At 37.3% G+C, this 18,147-nt stretch overlaps 1 protein-coding gene across 2 annotated transcripts in view; it reads right to left on the bottom strand.

The window, feature by feature from the left end:
* Nucleotides 1-18,147, bottom strand: part of LOC136359609 (LIM zinc-binding domain-containing Nebulette) — a 249,893-nt gene that overhangs the window by 165,781 nt on the left and 65,965 nt on the right. For both annotated transcript variants that reach the window (XM_066316411.1, XM_066316421.1), the window contains exon 3: nt 11,830-11,914. In XM_066316411.1, coding sequence (XP_066172508.1) covers nt 11,830-11,914 — 85 coding nt within the window. The remainder of the gene's footprint in view (nt 1-11,829; nt 11,915-18,147) is intronic.

Raw genomic sequence — 18,147 nt, 5'->3', positions numbered from 1 at the left:
ACATATTCATAACTATAAAGTATTTGGAGCACAGAGGTGATGGCCCCCTGGAGTCCTGCCCTTCACATCCCCAGTCCACGTCTGCTCACACACTGAGCCCTGCCATCTCTGGTGCTGTGCACTGCTGACAGCCTGCCAGGGCAGCAGCTCCATTTTTCATTGGTATCACTCATTTCAAAATATTCCAGTTCCTGCATGCTTAATTCACATCTTGTCACAAGAATTTGTCAGGTTAGATCATGAAGTACAACTAACACAAGCAAAGGCCAAAAGCAAGAGCTGGGCTTTTGGCTGAAAATAGGATGAAAGACTGGAAAAGGATGGAACTAAACCGAAGGAGTTAAATTTAAAAGGATGGAAAAGTAAGAGTAGCTTCTGTTGCAGAAGCTGATGGAGACAGCAGCAGTATCAAAAGTCTCCAGAGTTCAGTTTAATCCACAAGGAGTGACCTCAGGCTCAGGCTGGTGGCAAAGAGCACCATGTTCACAAGGCCCAGTACAGACAGTGTAAGAATGCACACACCAGTGATGCACCAGAAAGCTACAACTCTAGTCAAATACAACATTATTTGAATTTTTTTTCATTCTCCTCTTATGCAGATCAAAGCATTTTCCTTTGATCAGAATGAGCAACATAACCCATTCCCATTTATCTCAAATGGTAGAGCACCTTGTGCCCACCCCGGCTCTGTGCCAGGTGTTTGCATTCCAGTCTTATCACCTGTGCACTGGAGCATCCCTTTCCTCAACACACATCCCTTTTACTCCCTTCTTAACAGGGCTGAGCAACCTGGACCTTCTTCAGAGCAGGTTTATACATTTAATTTTATATCAGCAATTCATTTACTGATAAATATGTTACACTATTAAAAATATATCCTACACTGGAAAAATATATGTGGTAGCTTCATTCACATTTACATTTCCCAAAGCTTTAAATCAATTCAACTATACTTCCTGAAAAAAATTTAAGAAATTTATGCTTCATTTTACTAAGTAAAATTATTTTCATTTAAGTAGAATTCAACTATTTTTAATTCACAAGATATTAAAAAGTAGCATATTAAATGTAGATATACTTATATAAAAGCACTGACATTTTAAACTAACCTGAACTGTAAGTACAAAATAAATTTTTGTCATTGCTAGCAGTAAACTACAAATCATCTTTGTTGCCCCCTTTCTTTTTTTTTTTTTAAACATCATATCTATTTTGTCCTTCAAAATTTTGGATCTAGTAAACCACAGGAAAAAAAATAAACCTTTGCTGCGAGGAGTTTCTAACGTCAAATCCTTGCCCCTCTCCCCCCCAAAATGTTTCTACCAAATACCTTCAAAGCTCTAACATTTGGTGCAATTAAAGCATTTAGTATTTTCTTCCACTCGCTTTATTTTGAGCTAGGTTAAACATTATACTAATCCTACTCTTTTTCCTTTTTCTTTTTTTCCTGACCCTTTCACTTGAAAGCCCATCAACATAATCTCCTGCAAGCATAGCACTACCTGACAAACTATCACCCTGAATAGACCTCAATCCATCCTGTGAGGCAGCAGTTACAAGAAATCATTGAACTCTGAATGGTCCCTGCACCATCTGAGAATAAATCAGGAGGACAATATATTTCTTGGATCTAAAACAGCCCCATCAATAAGTAACCTAAGCATCAGGAAAATGACCAACTAAAATGCTGATGAACGCTCATGGCCTTTTATTGGGGTCAAGGGGTAGGACTGCCCAGGATCCCTCCTGCCTTTCTTCTTCATCCAAATACTCTGAAAGGCCTAATACTATGCAATTTTGGCTTCATGTGTTGTTTTGGCATTGCACCATCAGGCAAGCCAAGGCAAATTTCTCCTTTCTCCTTCTCACAGTCACACTCAGCATATTACAAGTGCACCAAGGCCAGATAGCTCAGGCTACGGACAGGTCAGGAATTATCAAGAACTGAAAAACAAACTCAAAGACAGAGACAGGCTGAGAGAAATATCCTCAAAGCTTCAAAGTGCAAAAAGTATCTTTTGCTGGAGCAGACAAAGCCCTTCTGCAGCTATTCAAAAGAAGCCAGAATATTACACTTTGTTGGGAAACACGGGGAATGACAGAGGTTTTGTTTATTCAGTTTTTAATTTCTCTGCCAAGGGTAAAGCTCTTTTCATCATTTCATTTGCTTAAAGCTTCTGCTTTGTAAGACTTCCAATTAAGAGAATGTGACACTCTCACCAGGCTTGGAGTTCTCCTATTAAGCAGCTTTGCTGGTCATTTTGTTAAGACCACCTCCAGAACAAATGCTGACCCAAAACAGAATTAATAATGGATTTAAAGGATACTACTCAGTAGCCTATGTACATAATGGGAACAGCTGTTTTACACAAAGTGAAAATATGCATCTGGATTGACTTCTTTATTACACACACACACAAAAAAAAAAAAAAAAAAAAAAAAAAAAAAAAAAAAAAAAAAAAAAGCTGAAGAGGTAAAGAAATCCAGCCATTCTCAATTGTTACATAGAAATCTTTATCAATTTAAGATATTTCAGCAGATAGAAATAACTGCTAAACAAAATGCATCCTTATAAAAGTTCTGCAAACGCAGACTTAAATCACAGCTAATCACATGAGAAAAGCATGTCGGTAAATCAGTATTTTCCTTTCTTCTCAATAAAGATCCAAGGACTGAATGTATTCTAACAAAAAAAAGTAACTGCATCAAATAAGAATAAATATTATCATGCTCATGGAAATTCTTTAATTCTACACTCCCTTCATAATACAAATATGTAACAAGTTTATTGGAAAAATATTCAGCCATGAGACAAACTAACAATGTATTGAGGCAATTTCCACAGGTCTGCTAGCAATGAATTTGAACTCTCAATCTATTGGTAAATTTAAATATATGTAAAAACTTCCGATTTTCTTTCTCCTTTGTATCCGCAAATGCAACATTGTGAGCAATGATCCCTCTCAAGAATCCCTTGAACTACAAATGGAATCATTAAAGTTGGTTAAGATCACCAAGATCATCAAGTACAACCTTTGATCAAATGCCACCATGCCCACTAGACCACAGCATGAAGTGTTTCTTGAACACTTCCAGGGATGGTGATTCCACCACTTCCCTGGGCAGTCTGTTCCAGTGGTTAACCACCCTTTCAGTAAAGAAATTCTTCATGACAGGCTGAACTTGTACTATCAGTAGGGAAAAAAAAAACTGATGTCTTAAGAGTAAAAGTGGTTCAACCATGTGGAAAAACACTGAAACAAGAGATAAGGGCCAAATTCAAAATGTTTTCAGAGAACCAGTAACATTAGGGCAAATACAGGTGTTTATCATACTCTTTCAGTACTTAAGGCCATGAGACTAAGGATGAGAAAAAAATGAAGAGAAAAATTAACATTGCCTCTATGAATTTTCTGTTCAGAACCTCTGAAGTTTGTTAAGATATTGCCACATATGAACACAAAAATTGGTCTCATTCCTTGGTAAGAAACAGGTCAGTACTCCTGAAAAGATATAAGCTTAAAATAAGGAACTAAAATGAAATCATTAATTGTCACAACAATGTGACATTCCAAATGGATTTATCTAATGCTTTGATGCACAAAAAAAAATCACTCCTATAATCTCACATTGGAAAAAAGAATACTGAGCTCTTACTCTGGATGAAATATATTAAAAAAATACTCATATGCCACTTTCAAATTATTAAATATGCCAGCCACTACAATTTGCTGGGGGTGTGGGGGAAGAGATAATTCATCCCAGCCATTATACAAATGGAAGTTTAAGGCAAAGACTAAGAAATTTTTGGAGGAAGACACCAGCAATATAAAAAAAATTAAAACAAGTTCTCTAATACAGTGCACTGACTAAAACCATATTCTTGAAAATTTCATTTTTGATGTCCCACAGTGAGTAAGTAAATGCTTGATCTTTAGCTGCCCTTCCTTTCAATGATGGCATTACCAATACTCCACACTGGATCAGAACAGTCACCTCCTGAGTCAAGTTTCCTCTTGCTGATCACAAGTACTGCCAGTTTTTTGTGGAAAAAGCAATGTCAGCAGTAGGAAGCAAGACTACATGGACCCCCTTTGACTGAATGTGACAGTCTGAGAGTTGCAGATCTGAAGCCCAGGAAGGAAAGAAAAGAGTGATGTGATCTCATTTTCTGGCTCTGGCAGACTTTCTTGGTACAAATACTCTGCTAATCATGGGAGGGCAAGGGGACAAACAGTACTGACAGACTCAATACCCCACACTGCTGGATGTGCTCCTCAGCCGTTCCCAAGGCAAGCCCTGGCACAGCTCAGCATCTACTTCAGAGGAGGGAGCACTCCTGAAAGGCAGCAAGGACATGCCTGCAGGAGTTCTGCTCCTCTTGACCTGACCAGTCACTGCCCACAACCCAGAGGACGCTGACCCCACAAACTCCGATTACCATCGCATTTCACGCGTGCTCAGTTCACGCTTCTCAAATGCCACTCTGATGGGCTTCTTAGACACCACCTTAAACACCATGAAAGGGAAAAGAAATATATATCTTTTATAGGGGGAGAAGCCATACACAGCGTGGACATAAGCCAGTACAATTTATTTTGGGGATCAGGAATTTCTTCCTGACCCTCTTGTACTCTGCAGCACAGGTATGTCCTCAGCACCTGATTGTAATCCCTGAATGCCTCATTTATTATCACAATTGTTCTGTTCTCAGTCTTTATTTTGAATTCTCTAAAGTTAAATGCATTTTTCCTTCATGTGGGTTGAAATGCTGTACAGTAATCCAACAAAAACATAACTAGTGAGAATCACAGCATCCAATTACTTGCAACACAGCTGCAAGCAGCAGAACAACCCTTTAAAAATCTAGTTCAAAAAATAAAAGCCAGAAAGAAGCTCAAGAGAATCTGGAGAGAAGTTTGACATGAAAAAGAACATATACATTCCATCCTCATCTAAAACAAAAAGGACACCTTGTTTTAAGAATTATAATATTTTGTAAAAAATATTTAAATCATAGAAATTCTGATATCTCTGTTTTTAAGTTATTATTTTTATTAAATGCTCCTCTAAAAAGTTATAGATATTTCAATACTAGTGCTGATGCAGTTAAAAATTCCACAACCCATTTCACAAACAACAGCTATGAATTCTGTGGCTCTCTTTTGTTTCCTTTCTATTACTTCTGATTGTACAAAGTAGTGGGAATCACTTGTGATTTTATTAACCCTAAGATTTTCTGTTAAAGATGTCCTACTTGCCCATTGACTTAATGTCATAAGAAAGTCTATAAAAATGGGGTTTGTCCATAATACTCTATTAATAATAAATCATGACTACTCTGCCCTCATCTTGCCACAAAAATTACCTCTATTTCTTGTAAATAGATGATTCCTTTTTATAGTTAAACATTATATACATCTGAAATACACATGTGAAAGGAAACAGATTTTTCTCATTAACATATCTTAGAAAAATTAATTTAATTATATTAATATATTTTGCAGGTTACTTCTGAGTCTTGGAACTGGAAGATGCAGTTTTTGTCCCATGACTGTACTTTACAGTCTTCCTAACATTTTAGCCAGCACGAAGTTTGTGCTGCTTGCTTCCAAGACTCTGCAGATACTACTGTGCTCCCTTTTTCTGCAGCTCTGTTCTGGTTTTCTCCTATCAAATTACATAAGGTTTTCACATCATTGTGTTTAACAACAGGACACACACTAATTAAAAAAAAAAATTGTCACACTTTTACTTTTGTGTCATCAAATCATCAGTGCAAAGCTGATAAGTTACCATTTTCCATAGATGCTCATGTGCAAGTCTGTCTAAAGTTTCTTCTGAATGTTGGTATTCATCTTTGCTTTTTAGTGTGCTCCTTTCATCATTATCTTTGCAGATCTTTTTTCAGAGAAATGAGGAAACAGTACAAAAAGAGCAGTCTGAAGCAGTTGTTTTGCTAAGGCACTGAAAACTGTAATTTTGTCCCTAGATGCAAATGCAGATACACCTAATAACATAGGTTCAGAAAAAAGAAAAAGAATTTACTGCTTTTATCTACATAGCTTAACTTGCTGATTATCAAGGAGTGATGTGACCCCCCCCCAAAAAAAAAAAAAAAAAAAAAAAACACCCAAACCCACACCCTACCATCTAAAGTCCTTAATACAAGTAATATTTCCTAAACTGACCAGTATATTAATAAAATTCTGTACAATTATACAGGCTGATTATATTAGATGATTTTTTTTTAATTAGGATATGCAGTCAGTACCAGGAATCAGATTTAAGACTTCAGTCTTAATAACTTAAAGCTAAGGCAAACAAACTCTTCTGTTTCAAAAAGTAGCCCATAACCATGTCTTACGTTCCAATAGAAGATCTGTATTTTCACACAGGAACTCGAAGAATTTCAGGGTGCTACAAATGTGTCAATAACACAAAAATGTATTCCACAGAGAAACTCCCTCTCTGTTGCACAATCTGTTTATCTTTACTACTACACCCTGTTTGCTGTCTTTGTTCTGGTGTCTCCTGACCACAGGGTTACAACGTGTTTATCTCTACAAGCTGGTTCAGCATCTATGACAGCAAAGGAGAGGAGAGGAGTGGAAGCAGTACTGTCATATTCTGAATCTTACAGCTTAAGTAAATGCAGGGCCAAAAAAAACCAAACAAACAATAAAAACAATGAAATTGAAGCAGTGTAGATATACAGTGTCGCACTAACAGGAGTGAGTCCAGTACAGACAGGATGTAGACAGAATCCATCATGTACTTGGCAAGATAAAAATCAGAAGAGGTGACAACCATTTTTTCCCAGAAAACTGAAATTCATTCTGCCTCCTGCTCTCCTCTGGAGCTTTGCATTATTCACATCAGGAATGATTTTCACGCCTTTGATTCACACAGATAAAACAAGCCATCTAAATGGTCTTCAGAGGGAAAGAAGAAGAAATGAGGAGCTGAAAAAAAACCCCATATTTAGTAGGTGAGCATGACTTACACAGCACCACCATGAAGGGGTTCACAGGGGAGCAGGGCAGAGCTTTCTGCAGGCAGTCTGGGTTTATTTTAATGCATCAACCTAATCAACATCTCCAGGACTTGTCACTTACAAATGATACCAAGAAGTTGCCTGAGAAGCCTGCACTCTCCTGGCTCTCTCATACACATATGGTGCATTGGGTTCAGATCCTCAGATAACTGAGAGAGGAATATATAAATAATCAACTCCCGATGGCTATCTGGAAAAGTCCCATCATTAAAATATGTTCCAGGGCCTTCTTACAAAATGAGGCATAAAAGTACACCAAAGTCTCTCTGCTCACCATATCACACTCCTTCCTCCTTTTCTCAAATGAAAGAGCATATTTTTATCTCTGTCTCTAGCTCCAAAAACTGTTTTCTCCATGGCTTCTCCAATGAGCTCACTCAGGGTACCCCAGGAAATCCATCCAATGTCTGCTTTAGTTATCCATATAGCATTTTATTCTCCTATAGCACTCACTGTGGCAGTTCATTCCAAAGACTGATAAAAGAGGTGCATACAAACTGAAAAGGCTTCTTTAACAAATCAAGCTAATAAAAATAATCTGCCTGGAACTTTGCCAACATGTATTTTTGAAACAGAGAAGCAAAGAGAAAAAGGCAGGAAGACGAGAGAAATGATTGAGAGAAACCTGAGGAAGGACAGGACAGAGACCAATCACTGAATATGAAGAGTTGAAGAAGCAGGGGAGTGCTGGAGGTCATCTACTGCTTCACCCTACTCAAAACACAGTCAACTACCACAGATTCCTTAGGACTGTGCCCAGGCCTCTTCTGAAAATCTCCTAGGATGGTCACTCCACAATCTCTCCAGGCACCTTCTGCTAGTTGCTGCCAGGCAACTTCTCACCCTGGAAAAGTTTTTCCCTATGCATAAGTGCAGTCTTCCATAATTGAGTTTACACCTGTAATCTCTCACAGTTTTATACAGAACTGTGACACAGTGTCAGTTCTCTTCTTCAGCCTGAACAAAGAGGAGCATGGCTACTTTTTTATTGGAAACTTTTTTATTCCCTTTTCTGAGGCTTACTCTCTTCCAAATGCTCAATAATATCACAATTATCCTGGTGAGAGTGGGCAGATAAAGACTCAAACACAAGCAATCCCTGAGACCGTAAGGACTGTTAAAATACAGTATCGTCAGGATAACAGTCTGATTCAATTGCATATGTCTCATAATACATTATAACAACTCTTGAAAATCAACACTTTATGGACTCTATATATCAAGATAAACTGCAAGTATGTTTCTTCCTAAAGAAACACAGATACACGTTCAATTATCGAAGTTACTGTAACAGAAGTACAAAACATTTTCTCCTATATGAAAAGGAGCACTTGGAGTTTCCAAGGACAGCAACCTCAGGGTATGTCACCACAGGCCAGGACAAGAAGAAAGTAGGATAAGACTCATGATTTTGTATCAGGTTCCCCATGAGTTACTGGAAAGTAGATTTCTTCAGAAAGCACTGGAGTAGAACACACCTTAAACATCAGCCCTCTCTTTGATCTGACACTTTGATAGTCTTGCTGCTGCAGAACATCTCTGTTTCTTTTTGCAAGTTCAACTGGAGTGGCTGCTTTTGATGTACACAGCATTGTCACAGATGAGGCCTAAAGGCCACAGAGCAATTTACACTGTCATAAAATCAGAGAGATCAGCAGCTAAGGTACACGAAGGAAATTCCCAAGTAAACAAAGCTCAGATGATCATATCAGTAACTTCATAGCTGAGTTTACCTAAGAGAGGCAACTGAATGTGGAAAGTATTTATTGCATGCCATAGAGTAGGAGAATGCACTAATTCTGCAAAAAGACAGGGATTTTTCATCAGAGAGGCATGAAGAAAAACCTTTTTTAGACACTGGATCTCTGTCTCTAGTCATCATTTAGAGAATGACAGACCTTCAAACTCATTTTTCTCCTGTGAGGAGGCATACTGGACTGTGGAGTTCTCCAGAATGGAAAACAAACACAGCCTCTCCTAAAATGCATTGGTATCTCCTTCCAACTACAGAGCTGAATGGAAGCCCATGGAAGCAAAGCCCTAAAGGGGGGAAAAGGTCTGATATTATATAAAATAGAAGAACAGAGTTCTCTGGAAAGCTTTTAAATGCTGTCTTTTGACTTCTTAACACTGTAATTTTTCAAGTGTTCCAAAGAGCTATCCATTTTCTATTGACTCCACCAGAAAACAGTATTTTGTTTTGTTAGTTTTGTTCTTGTTGTGTTATGTCAACATGACATCCTGGCACCTGATGCTGAACTTAATGGATTCTTGACAAAGGACCCAGCAGTGCAACTTAAAACACTGTCAATTGCTGCCTAAAGGAAAATAAAAATAACAGATTTACAAAAAAACTGTGTGTTTTAGCTTACACAATATTTAATGGTGTTTCCTTTACCAATTCTTCATGTTTTGCTGAGCAAAATAAAGAGTAGTCCTAAAGCTATAAATTTTGAAAAAACCCTTGGAGTCCTGCAGTTAAACACAGGGTTGTGCCCCTTCAAACAACAAGCATTAAAGATGCTTACTCAGAAACCAGGAATTAGCTATTGCTTTAGAAAAGCACTTCTCCTTATTCAGTAGTCAACATAATTTTTACATTACCTAACACAGAATTTGCTCAATCCCAAATTGTCAAATGCATTGGCAGCAGGCTCAAGCAGCTCTGATGAATACTGGAAGGAAATAATAATGTGATTCTATCCAGCCAAGTTTGGTTTCATATGAAAGGCTTTTCTTGAACCATGCACACACTTTTTTCTACTGCCCAGGACTGAAATACAATGAGACCTGGACAACACCAAATTATATCCCATGTGGGCTTTTTTTTTTCAGCTGGGAGTCTTTCAACTTTCCCTGAAAAGATGGGACAAGGGGCTAGATGGCCAATAGGACTGATTGAGGATAGCAATTCCTCTGTCCTTATACTCTTCAAAGTATTACAGAAAGTATTCAGAATTTACAGTCATATTTTAGGAAGATTTAAATTGGATAAGGAAAAGTACCTGGAGTCTTTATTTCAGGATTGAAATGATTCACAGGTTAGGCTACTAAACACAGTCTAGATGTAAACAACAACCAGGAAGCAAATGATGATCAAAAACATTATGGCCTTTCTTCCAAGTAGGCAATTTTGTGCCCCTATAATTTAGATCTGCAAATCTTCTGCTGACTAACAATACTGGAAAAAAAGGGACATTGTAAAAATTAAGGATTTCTCTCCATTCCCAAAGTCTGAGTAGATCCTTATCTAATATTTTATGACAGTGCATTGTGAACAGTTGCAGCAATTTTATTCACAGGCAAACTTCAAGTTTCTTGCTGATACTGCTTATCCAGTATCCTATACTACTAATTTCTCAGTTTAAACATAGAGACTAATAATTAAAAAAAAAGTTTCCTTATGCTTCCATAGTGCCACAGAAGCATGTTTCAAATAGGTTAAGGAAAGCCACCTCTGCTATATCCTCTGTAAAGAGCAGTAACATTTTATTATTCTATTGAATCCCAACATTTTCTGTCAAACCCCTAAAAAACAGCGGGCTGAGAATTTATATTCTTTTAAAAAGACTTGTAAAAAGTACTGGTTTTAAGTTCCTCTCTGTGACACAATGGTAATTTTGGTCCACAGAATCACTGAATTACAAGAAAATTAACCAGATTCCAATCTAAAATCCAGTCAAGAAGAGACAGAGCCTATTAACTGTCCTCGTTCTAGATGGCAGAATTTCAGCATGGAATGATTTCTCTAAGTTTTATAATCAATAACCATAATGGCAAAAGGTAAAGAATTTTTAAGACTGTACACTATGCTAAATGTGTGCTACCCTTTCCATTTAGCAACTCCTTCAATTTTACCCATCAACCTATAGGGTTCTCAAAAAAGAAAGCTCTTGGTGTCTACTATGTGGTTTTTGCTACAGTTTTTTATGGCAAAGACAATAGCTATGAATTTATTATGAGAGACCCCAATTAAAACACAATAGATTAAAAAAAAACCCCCACATTTTCATAAAATAAAATGTAACCAAATATTATCAGTTGTCTTACACAGGACAACTTCCAGCACTACATAAATTAAAACAGTATAAAGTGATACTGGAGAGTGGGGGAGAGGAGGGCTTTTAAGATTAACATGAACTAATATCAATCAGAACTTTACATTATGGTAGATAGCCAGCATGGTATTTGGGTTACATAAGTTTTATTTTCCACTTTTCATTTTAATTTATTTCTTATTAATCTACATAATTTGTGATTGATAATGTGTTTATCACAACTACTTTAGGGACGGTCTCATGTATTAGTTGACAGAGGCCATAAGAGATCTATAAACTGATTATTCAGTCACTTAACTGAAGATAATTATTAAAGGCTTCTAAACATCTGCTAATGACAAATTCATTGTTTGTTAACCTCATGCTATTTTAAGTTTAATGCAAGCTAACAATGATAGTTTGTCAAAGGAAAATGAACCCTTTGAGTTAAGCTATATTGGTTTGAACATTAAAAGCTATTTAGATGCTTCATGTACTTTGAAAATGAAAGATTCCAGTGATGCCAATGGACTTACAATGGTATGGGAACTCGTATAAATGAGAACAGAAATAAAACCTCGAGTTCTGTTGTATTATACTGACTTTAAAATATTTTTTATAATTACACTGCAGCGCTACTTTGTATGTACACAGAAATACTACTATGACCTTGAAAAACTATAAAGAAATGGACTGACTGTCTAATCAAGAAGACAAAAGAATTTTTTTATTTACCTGACTTTGCAATTCACTCTGTTGCTTCAGGCGAAGATTTTCTGGTGTATCAGCCACTGTAGTGAAGGACTGCTTTGGGTAATGTCTAGAAGAAGAAGCACAAAGCCATACAATAAATATTTGCACATTCTAGAAAGTCAAATGCATCCCAGCACTCTTTCCTACAGTGTATAGAATTCTTTCATAGTTTGCTATGAATTAGAAGTATTTAAAAATATTGTGTCAGACATGCCTTACAGAAACAACACAAAGAAGTTCCTGTAATGAGTCTCAATCCCACCCATTCATCCTGCCCACTGGCTTCAAAGACCAATCAGCTAAAATTTGCTTTCAACAGAATGATCAAAACTATGTCTAACTGCACTGTCTTGGTATAGTCATGTGCTGGACGAAGACTAAACTAAAAGCCTTTGAAATTGAATTGTTTTACAGAAACCAATGCTACTTAAGAGAGCACAGCTGGAGTACCACGGGGTTTTTTAATCCTTTAGTGTAAGAACCAGAAGGATCAAGGCAGGTACTTTCTGGGTAGAGGAAAGTCTACTTTCTACTGCTAACTTCTACTTCTACTTACTAACAGTAAATACATCAATACAGTAATGTAATATCCAGTACCAAAGACTGGTGTCTTAGAACTGCAATCAATCAGGCATCTCTCTTTCCATTTGAAATTTTACAACTTTACAATAAACTATTATTTGCTTTATGGTAACATGCTCTAGGGGAGCCTGCTTGAGCACGGAGGTTGGACTAGATGGTCTTTGGTGACCTCTTCCAATCTTAATCATTTTGTGATTGTGTTAACTGTAGCAGTCAAACCCTACTCATTCACAGAACCACTATTTATTAATTTTCATAGATTTATCCTGCAATTTTGCCATCAAACAAGAATTTCCATTACAGGAAAGACCATAAAAAGAAGCAAATAACAAAATGAAACAACACATCCTAAAATAGATATCTTATTATGAGCCAGAAACACTATGAGGAAACTGATTCTTACTAATTACTTTCCATCATCTTCAGTCTGAAACCAAAATGTTCACCTTACTACCATGTGAGGCACTCACATCTTCAGTTACCATTCACAGCTTCCCATGTCTGTGAGCTCCTCCATTTGTGCCTCCAACATTTCAGAGTACAAGACAACAGGTAGTGTTAGAGACACAATAACATTTGCAGCATAAGTTCCACAGAAAGAGAAGGCAGTAAGTGTCTGAAGACAGAGGATATGCAGTATTAAACATTTCCATGTTCAAACTCCAGGCCAGGCCATCTCTAACATGTTCTTTCAGCAGCTAGTTGTATGCTGTTGCTATGGTTTCATCATAAAATTTCTGTTCTGCGTAAACATGATACATATTTTCTTTCAAAACTATATTTTATTAGAAAGTTTTCTGTGTACAAGTACTATTTCCATTAAGCACATGGTTTCAGTGGAAAAAAAAAAAAAAAAAAAAAACTGAAAAAATAAAACAAGCATAAAAATTAAGAAGGATTTCTGGTTTTATCCAAATGCTGAATGTTTCCTCCTCAGAAATGCAAAATCAATAACTGATGAGAAATGCTGCCTGAATTTCATACAGTTGACTGCTCCAGGCCTGATTCCCCCACCAGATGACATCTTGCACTGCCAGACTCCTCCTGTACCAAAAGGCTGCAGAAGACCCTCTCATTTATGGTGTCGTTACACAGGGAAAACAGGAGAAATGCGGGACAACCTAGGGACTTCAAGCTCTCAAGGGCTAATAAATACATAGAAAGAACAAAAAATTAAACACCTTGATGAAATAAAGCTTTACCCCACAGAAATGTAAGAACTATCCCAGATTGGGTACTATCAGATGGACAAATGATGCTACTCTAAGTTTGTGGTGAGCCACACTCCCATCCATTATGTCAGCCACTTGTCTCAGAGAGCTCATGTCACTGAAAACTAGAAAACAAAATTTCTAGGCATGACACCCTTCAGACTATTCTTTTGGAGTTACAGCCAAGTCCTCCCAAAGTCCCAGCCAAGACGCAGCTTTGGCCAGGAGGCTTAGAACTCTGCATACTTCTGCTGCTTCTTCCCTCCTTTTCAAACCAGGGGCTCCCCCACCACCACCCCCTCAGAGCCAGCCAACACCAGCCAGCAGCACGGCTTAGCCACAGCTCCAGCAACACACAGGGAGGTAGAACTAGGCTTTGCACAAGGCAGATAGTATCAGCATTGTGTAATATCTTGGGACAAGGAAGATACTTCCAGAAGGGCTTCTCTTTTTTTCTCTTCATTTTGCTTTTGCAATCTCACGCTTCATTCTTCTGTATAGAGGGAAGAAAAAAAAAAAAAAAAAAAAAAAAAAAAAGCCAAGCTGGCCACAAGGAGGGTCATAAGCCCTTTTTGGAAAGCAGGAATGAGCAGATGGGGAAGGCAACAAGCCACCTCACAGCCAGGGCTTGCTGATGCCCAAGGAAGATTGTAGCAATGGTGCACAATTCACACCTTAAAGCATAGCAGCCTTTCATATAGCAGCCATGAGATATCCATGGACAGGTCATAGATGACAAAATTCTTGTCCCTAAAAAAAATATAATCTGCCAAAGATGCAGTTAAAATATTACATTATGCACATGTTAAATGCTGAAAGTGTGAACTTTCATTGCCTTGCTTTACACCATGTTTATATATCATGACCCTGAGAGTATAAGCAGTAATCACGTGTCTTCATCCTTTTTAACATGGAGAACACAGAGTGCAGCCAGCTCAGATGGGGGTTTTGGCCTGGTCCCCTTGGGAATTGTGAGGACAACACTGAGATAAGTGTCTCAGCCACAGCCCCAGGGACCCTGTTAGCAACAGCGGCATACGACTGCAAACCCAGGTTCTCAAATTAAACCTCTCTGTTTTGAAGCATAAAAAACATACACTTCATCCCTATCATTCACCAGCTATTACTTCTGATCATTTGTAAAAAAAATGCTTTCTTCCACAATTAGTATTTTGAAGCTCAGATATTTCAACATTCCAAGCAAAGCAATTGAGAACCAACGTATCTAAGATCATTATTTATTTTAGAAGCACTAGCTCCATACTTCAAGTAAAAAAGGTATGCTCGGTCCTAAAGAGGCATTGCTTTAATATGCTTGAAAATACTATGTAAAATGATTTTATCAATGAGATGTATTTGCACTTGACCATGGAAGAAAACAATACCCATGACAAGTTAACAAAACTGCTGAAATTTAAATTGCTCTTTAAACTGATCATCTAAACCATTTATCAAAATGTATTACAGTGGTTAAAACAAGAATCATTTAGCAAAATTAAATTAGCAGTGCATTCTGCTATGGGATGTCATTTTAACTGCCGCTGATTTATGAAACGGCTCACATGGTATTTCAAACCAGAAAGATATGGGTTTAGACACATCCCTTCTAATTTATGGAAATACTTGTCTCAAATGCATTAAAAAGACTAGTGTTAAATTTAAATCCTATGTTCAGCTTTCCGCATTTGTTTTAAGCTTACTGATACCATGACTTCAGGATAATTACCAGTATTTAAGATATTGAATTATGTGAAAACTATTGAAGATCATTGGGCCATTGGATATTTTGTCTGAAATAGAAGGCTGAAACACAAGTGTTACAATTCAATAATCTGCCTTTTTAACTATTAGTTTAGGGCTATATCACATTTCATCAAAATGTTCTGAATAAGCATAAGTAACTGGATAGCAACAGCCTTTAATTCAAAAGGCTGACAGTGGTTCCTGGTAATCCATAGCTCAGTTTCCCTTTTGTCCAAGATGATGTCTGAGAAAGAGCCAGGAATTGGTTAAGGTGGTTGATGTCATGTCAGCTATTTAATATCAATGTCCAAAGGATTTTTTTTTTTGTTTGTTTTAGGTCTTTGTTAGTTGTCTAAGTCTACTTAGCAATATGTCTTACCACACTAATGCTATTAGGATTAATCCTGTATAAAGATCTATACAAGAAGTTCCAGAACAAATCAGGATACACAGTACAGTGTCTCTGCTGCGGGTTACTGTATCGCCTGCCTCAGCTGCACAGCTTGATTAATAAATCAAACCACAAGTCAATCTCTTGCTGCTTATGAGGAAACTCCTTCACTTTTGATATTTGAAAACAGGATCAGTACAGCCTCCAAAACTCAGGAAAGCACCTGAAAGTTACCTAGCTTTTCCAATGACTAAACATAGAAATTTTCCTAAATACTTTTTTAGCTGTCAAGTTTTCATCAGCTTTTCCATGCTCTCAATCCAATAAAAGGAAAGAAAAATGTTCTGACAGAGAATGGGATGAAGATTCAGCTTTGTCTCTTCTGTAAAATGTCAGATTCAAAGACTGAGATAAATTCAAGCATCTACTGGAATTACCTTTCTCATACCTCACTCTGACTTAACCAACATTTAGAAATTATTAAGAGATTTGTGAGTGTGTTTTATAACTGTAAATTAACTGTTAGTGTTCAGTTACAGAACTATAACCCTTGTTAGAGTTACTAGATTTCTATGGAGTTAAAAACACCATGTTCCATATTTGCCTGCAACATTAAATTTCTGATACTTTTTAACCAGAGAACAGGTACAAAATATACAAATAAAAATTATTTTCCCAAGCAGAGGGACAGCTCTATCACATCTTTTCATAATAGCAATTGCCATCACTGGCTGTCACATTAGGCTATCACTCCTCTCCCAAGTTTTGTCTGAAATGACTGTTCTTCTAATTTAAGCTAACCCTAAAAGAGAAGGAGGTTTAAAAGGGCAGGGAGGGAACCCTCTTATTTTCATTTGCAGATTCAAACAAAACAAGCCTGTAAGACAACATAATAAAATTAAAGAATTATAGAAAAATGTAAAAATCAGTTATGCTTTTAAAACTAGCACTTCTGTACAGTGCACACAAAAAATTGTAAAGTGAAATTAAAGAGTGAACAATGATCTAGCAGTCTGGATGTAACCCAAGCTCACAAATGATGGACAGGTCGGGAAGCTCCATCTCAGACCTGCAAGGGCCCAATCTGGCAAATGTCATCTGAGCCCACATGAACAAAGAGCACAAAAACAAAGAGGAGAAACACAGATCCCCAGTTAAGTCTCATACAGAAGACAAATAACAAAATAATTTTTCCAGGATAAAGGTGACAAGTCGTGCATTAAGTTGTGCCTGACTAGGGGGTGTTTAAACTGGCAGTTTGAAGAGGCACAGGACTGCTTTTGTCTCCTCACCTTGAAACCATGTCATTCACAGAAAGACATGTAAGATGCACAACAGCAGAGAAAGAACCAGCAGGAGGGAAATCTTGCCCACAGCTGACTACTTGCTTTGAAATTCGTGCTCAGTTGCACTTGCAGCTCTGAAGCTCCAGGAGGGATTTCTCTGGGTTTTCTCTTTTGTTTCGAGCTTTCTGTGCAAGATCACATATTTGCATGCAATTATAAAGGCTTTTGTAGTAGGAATAATGTAACTAGTGGATAGGACAGCTTCAGTATGGCAGCACTTGGGCAATGAAGTGAACGAGAAATACACCACAATTCTCCAGAAGTTATCCAAAGATGGCATTCTCTTTGGCTACCTGAATCTACTCCTCTGTATAAAGAACTCTGGACGCAATTAATTTGCTTTGGAAAATATTTTTCAATCTTTGCCTTCTGCTTTGCAAGGAATATTTCAAACATTTAATTTTATATGTCTGTACTTCTTACTTGAAGTAAAAGAGGAAGCTCCTCCCATATGCTAGCTACATGCAATTTCCTTTTTTATGAGAAAAATCCCCTAGAGCAATGAGCTTGTATTGATTTGCAGGAGATTTTGCAAGCAATAAGATCCATTAAAAAAAGTAAGGATATTCCACTTGCTTGTTGAGGTAAGCCATGCTCCTGGAGTGAGTGAAAGTCCAAATATCCCATAAAATCAGGCACATATTGCACATTGTGCACTGTGCTACCAGACTGGCATTTGATACACAACTACAGAGACTCATTTCTGGGGCTCCTTTCAAAATCTGAGGTTAGGAACCACATTAAATATTCTGACTCTATCTGGCCCCAAGATACAAGTTAGTGCCTTACCATTCTCTGTTAGAGCCTGAAAATAATGAACTAAGTACTGAAAAAAACAAGCAGAAAATGTTTACATTTTAGACAAAATAGTTTAAAAATTGGGTAGCCAACTCTAATTTCAAATTTCATGACTCTCACTATTTGAAATGTCACTCATAAATTCTATTGTACCAAACTAGCAGAGCAGTTAGCTCTGCAAATGTATGTCATACACTGAGGAACCCCAAAGAACAGAGAACTGGACTGC

The sequence above is a fragment of the Sylvia atricapilla genome, chromosome 1 (assembly GCF_009819655.1).
Source record: "Sylvia atricapilla isolate bSylAtr1 chromosome 1, bSylAtr1.pri, whole genome shotgun sequence".
NCBI classification, from domain to species: Eukaryota; Metazoa; Chordata; class Aves; order Passeriformes; family Sylviidae; genus Sylvia; species Sylvia atricapilla.
Note: the sequence above shows the minus strand (reverse complement) of the source record. Positions and strands in the feature narration are given on the sequence as shown.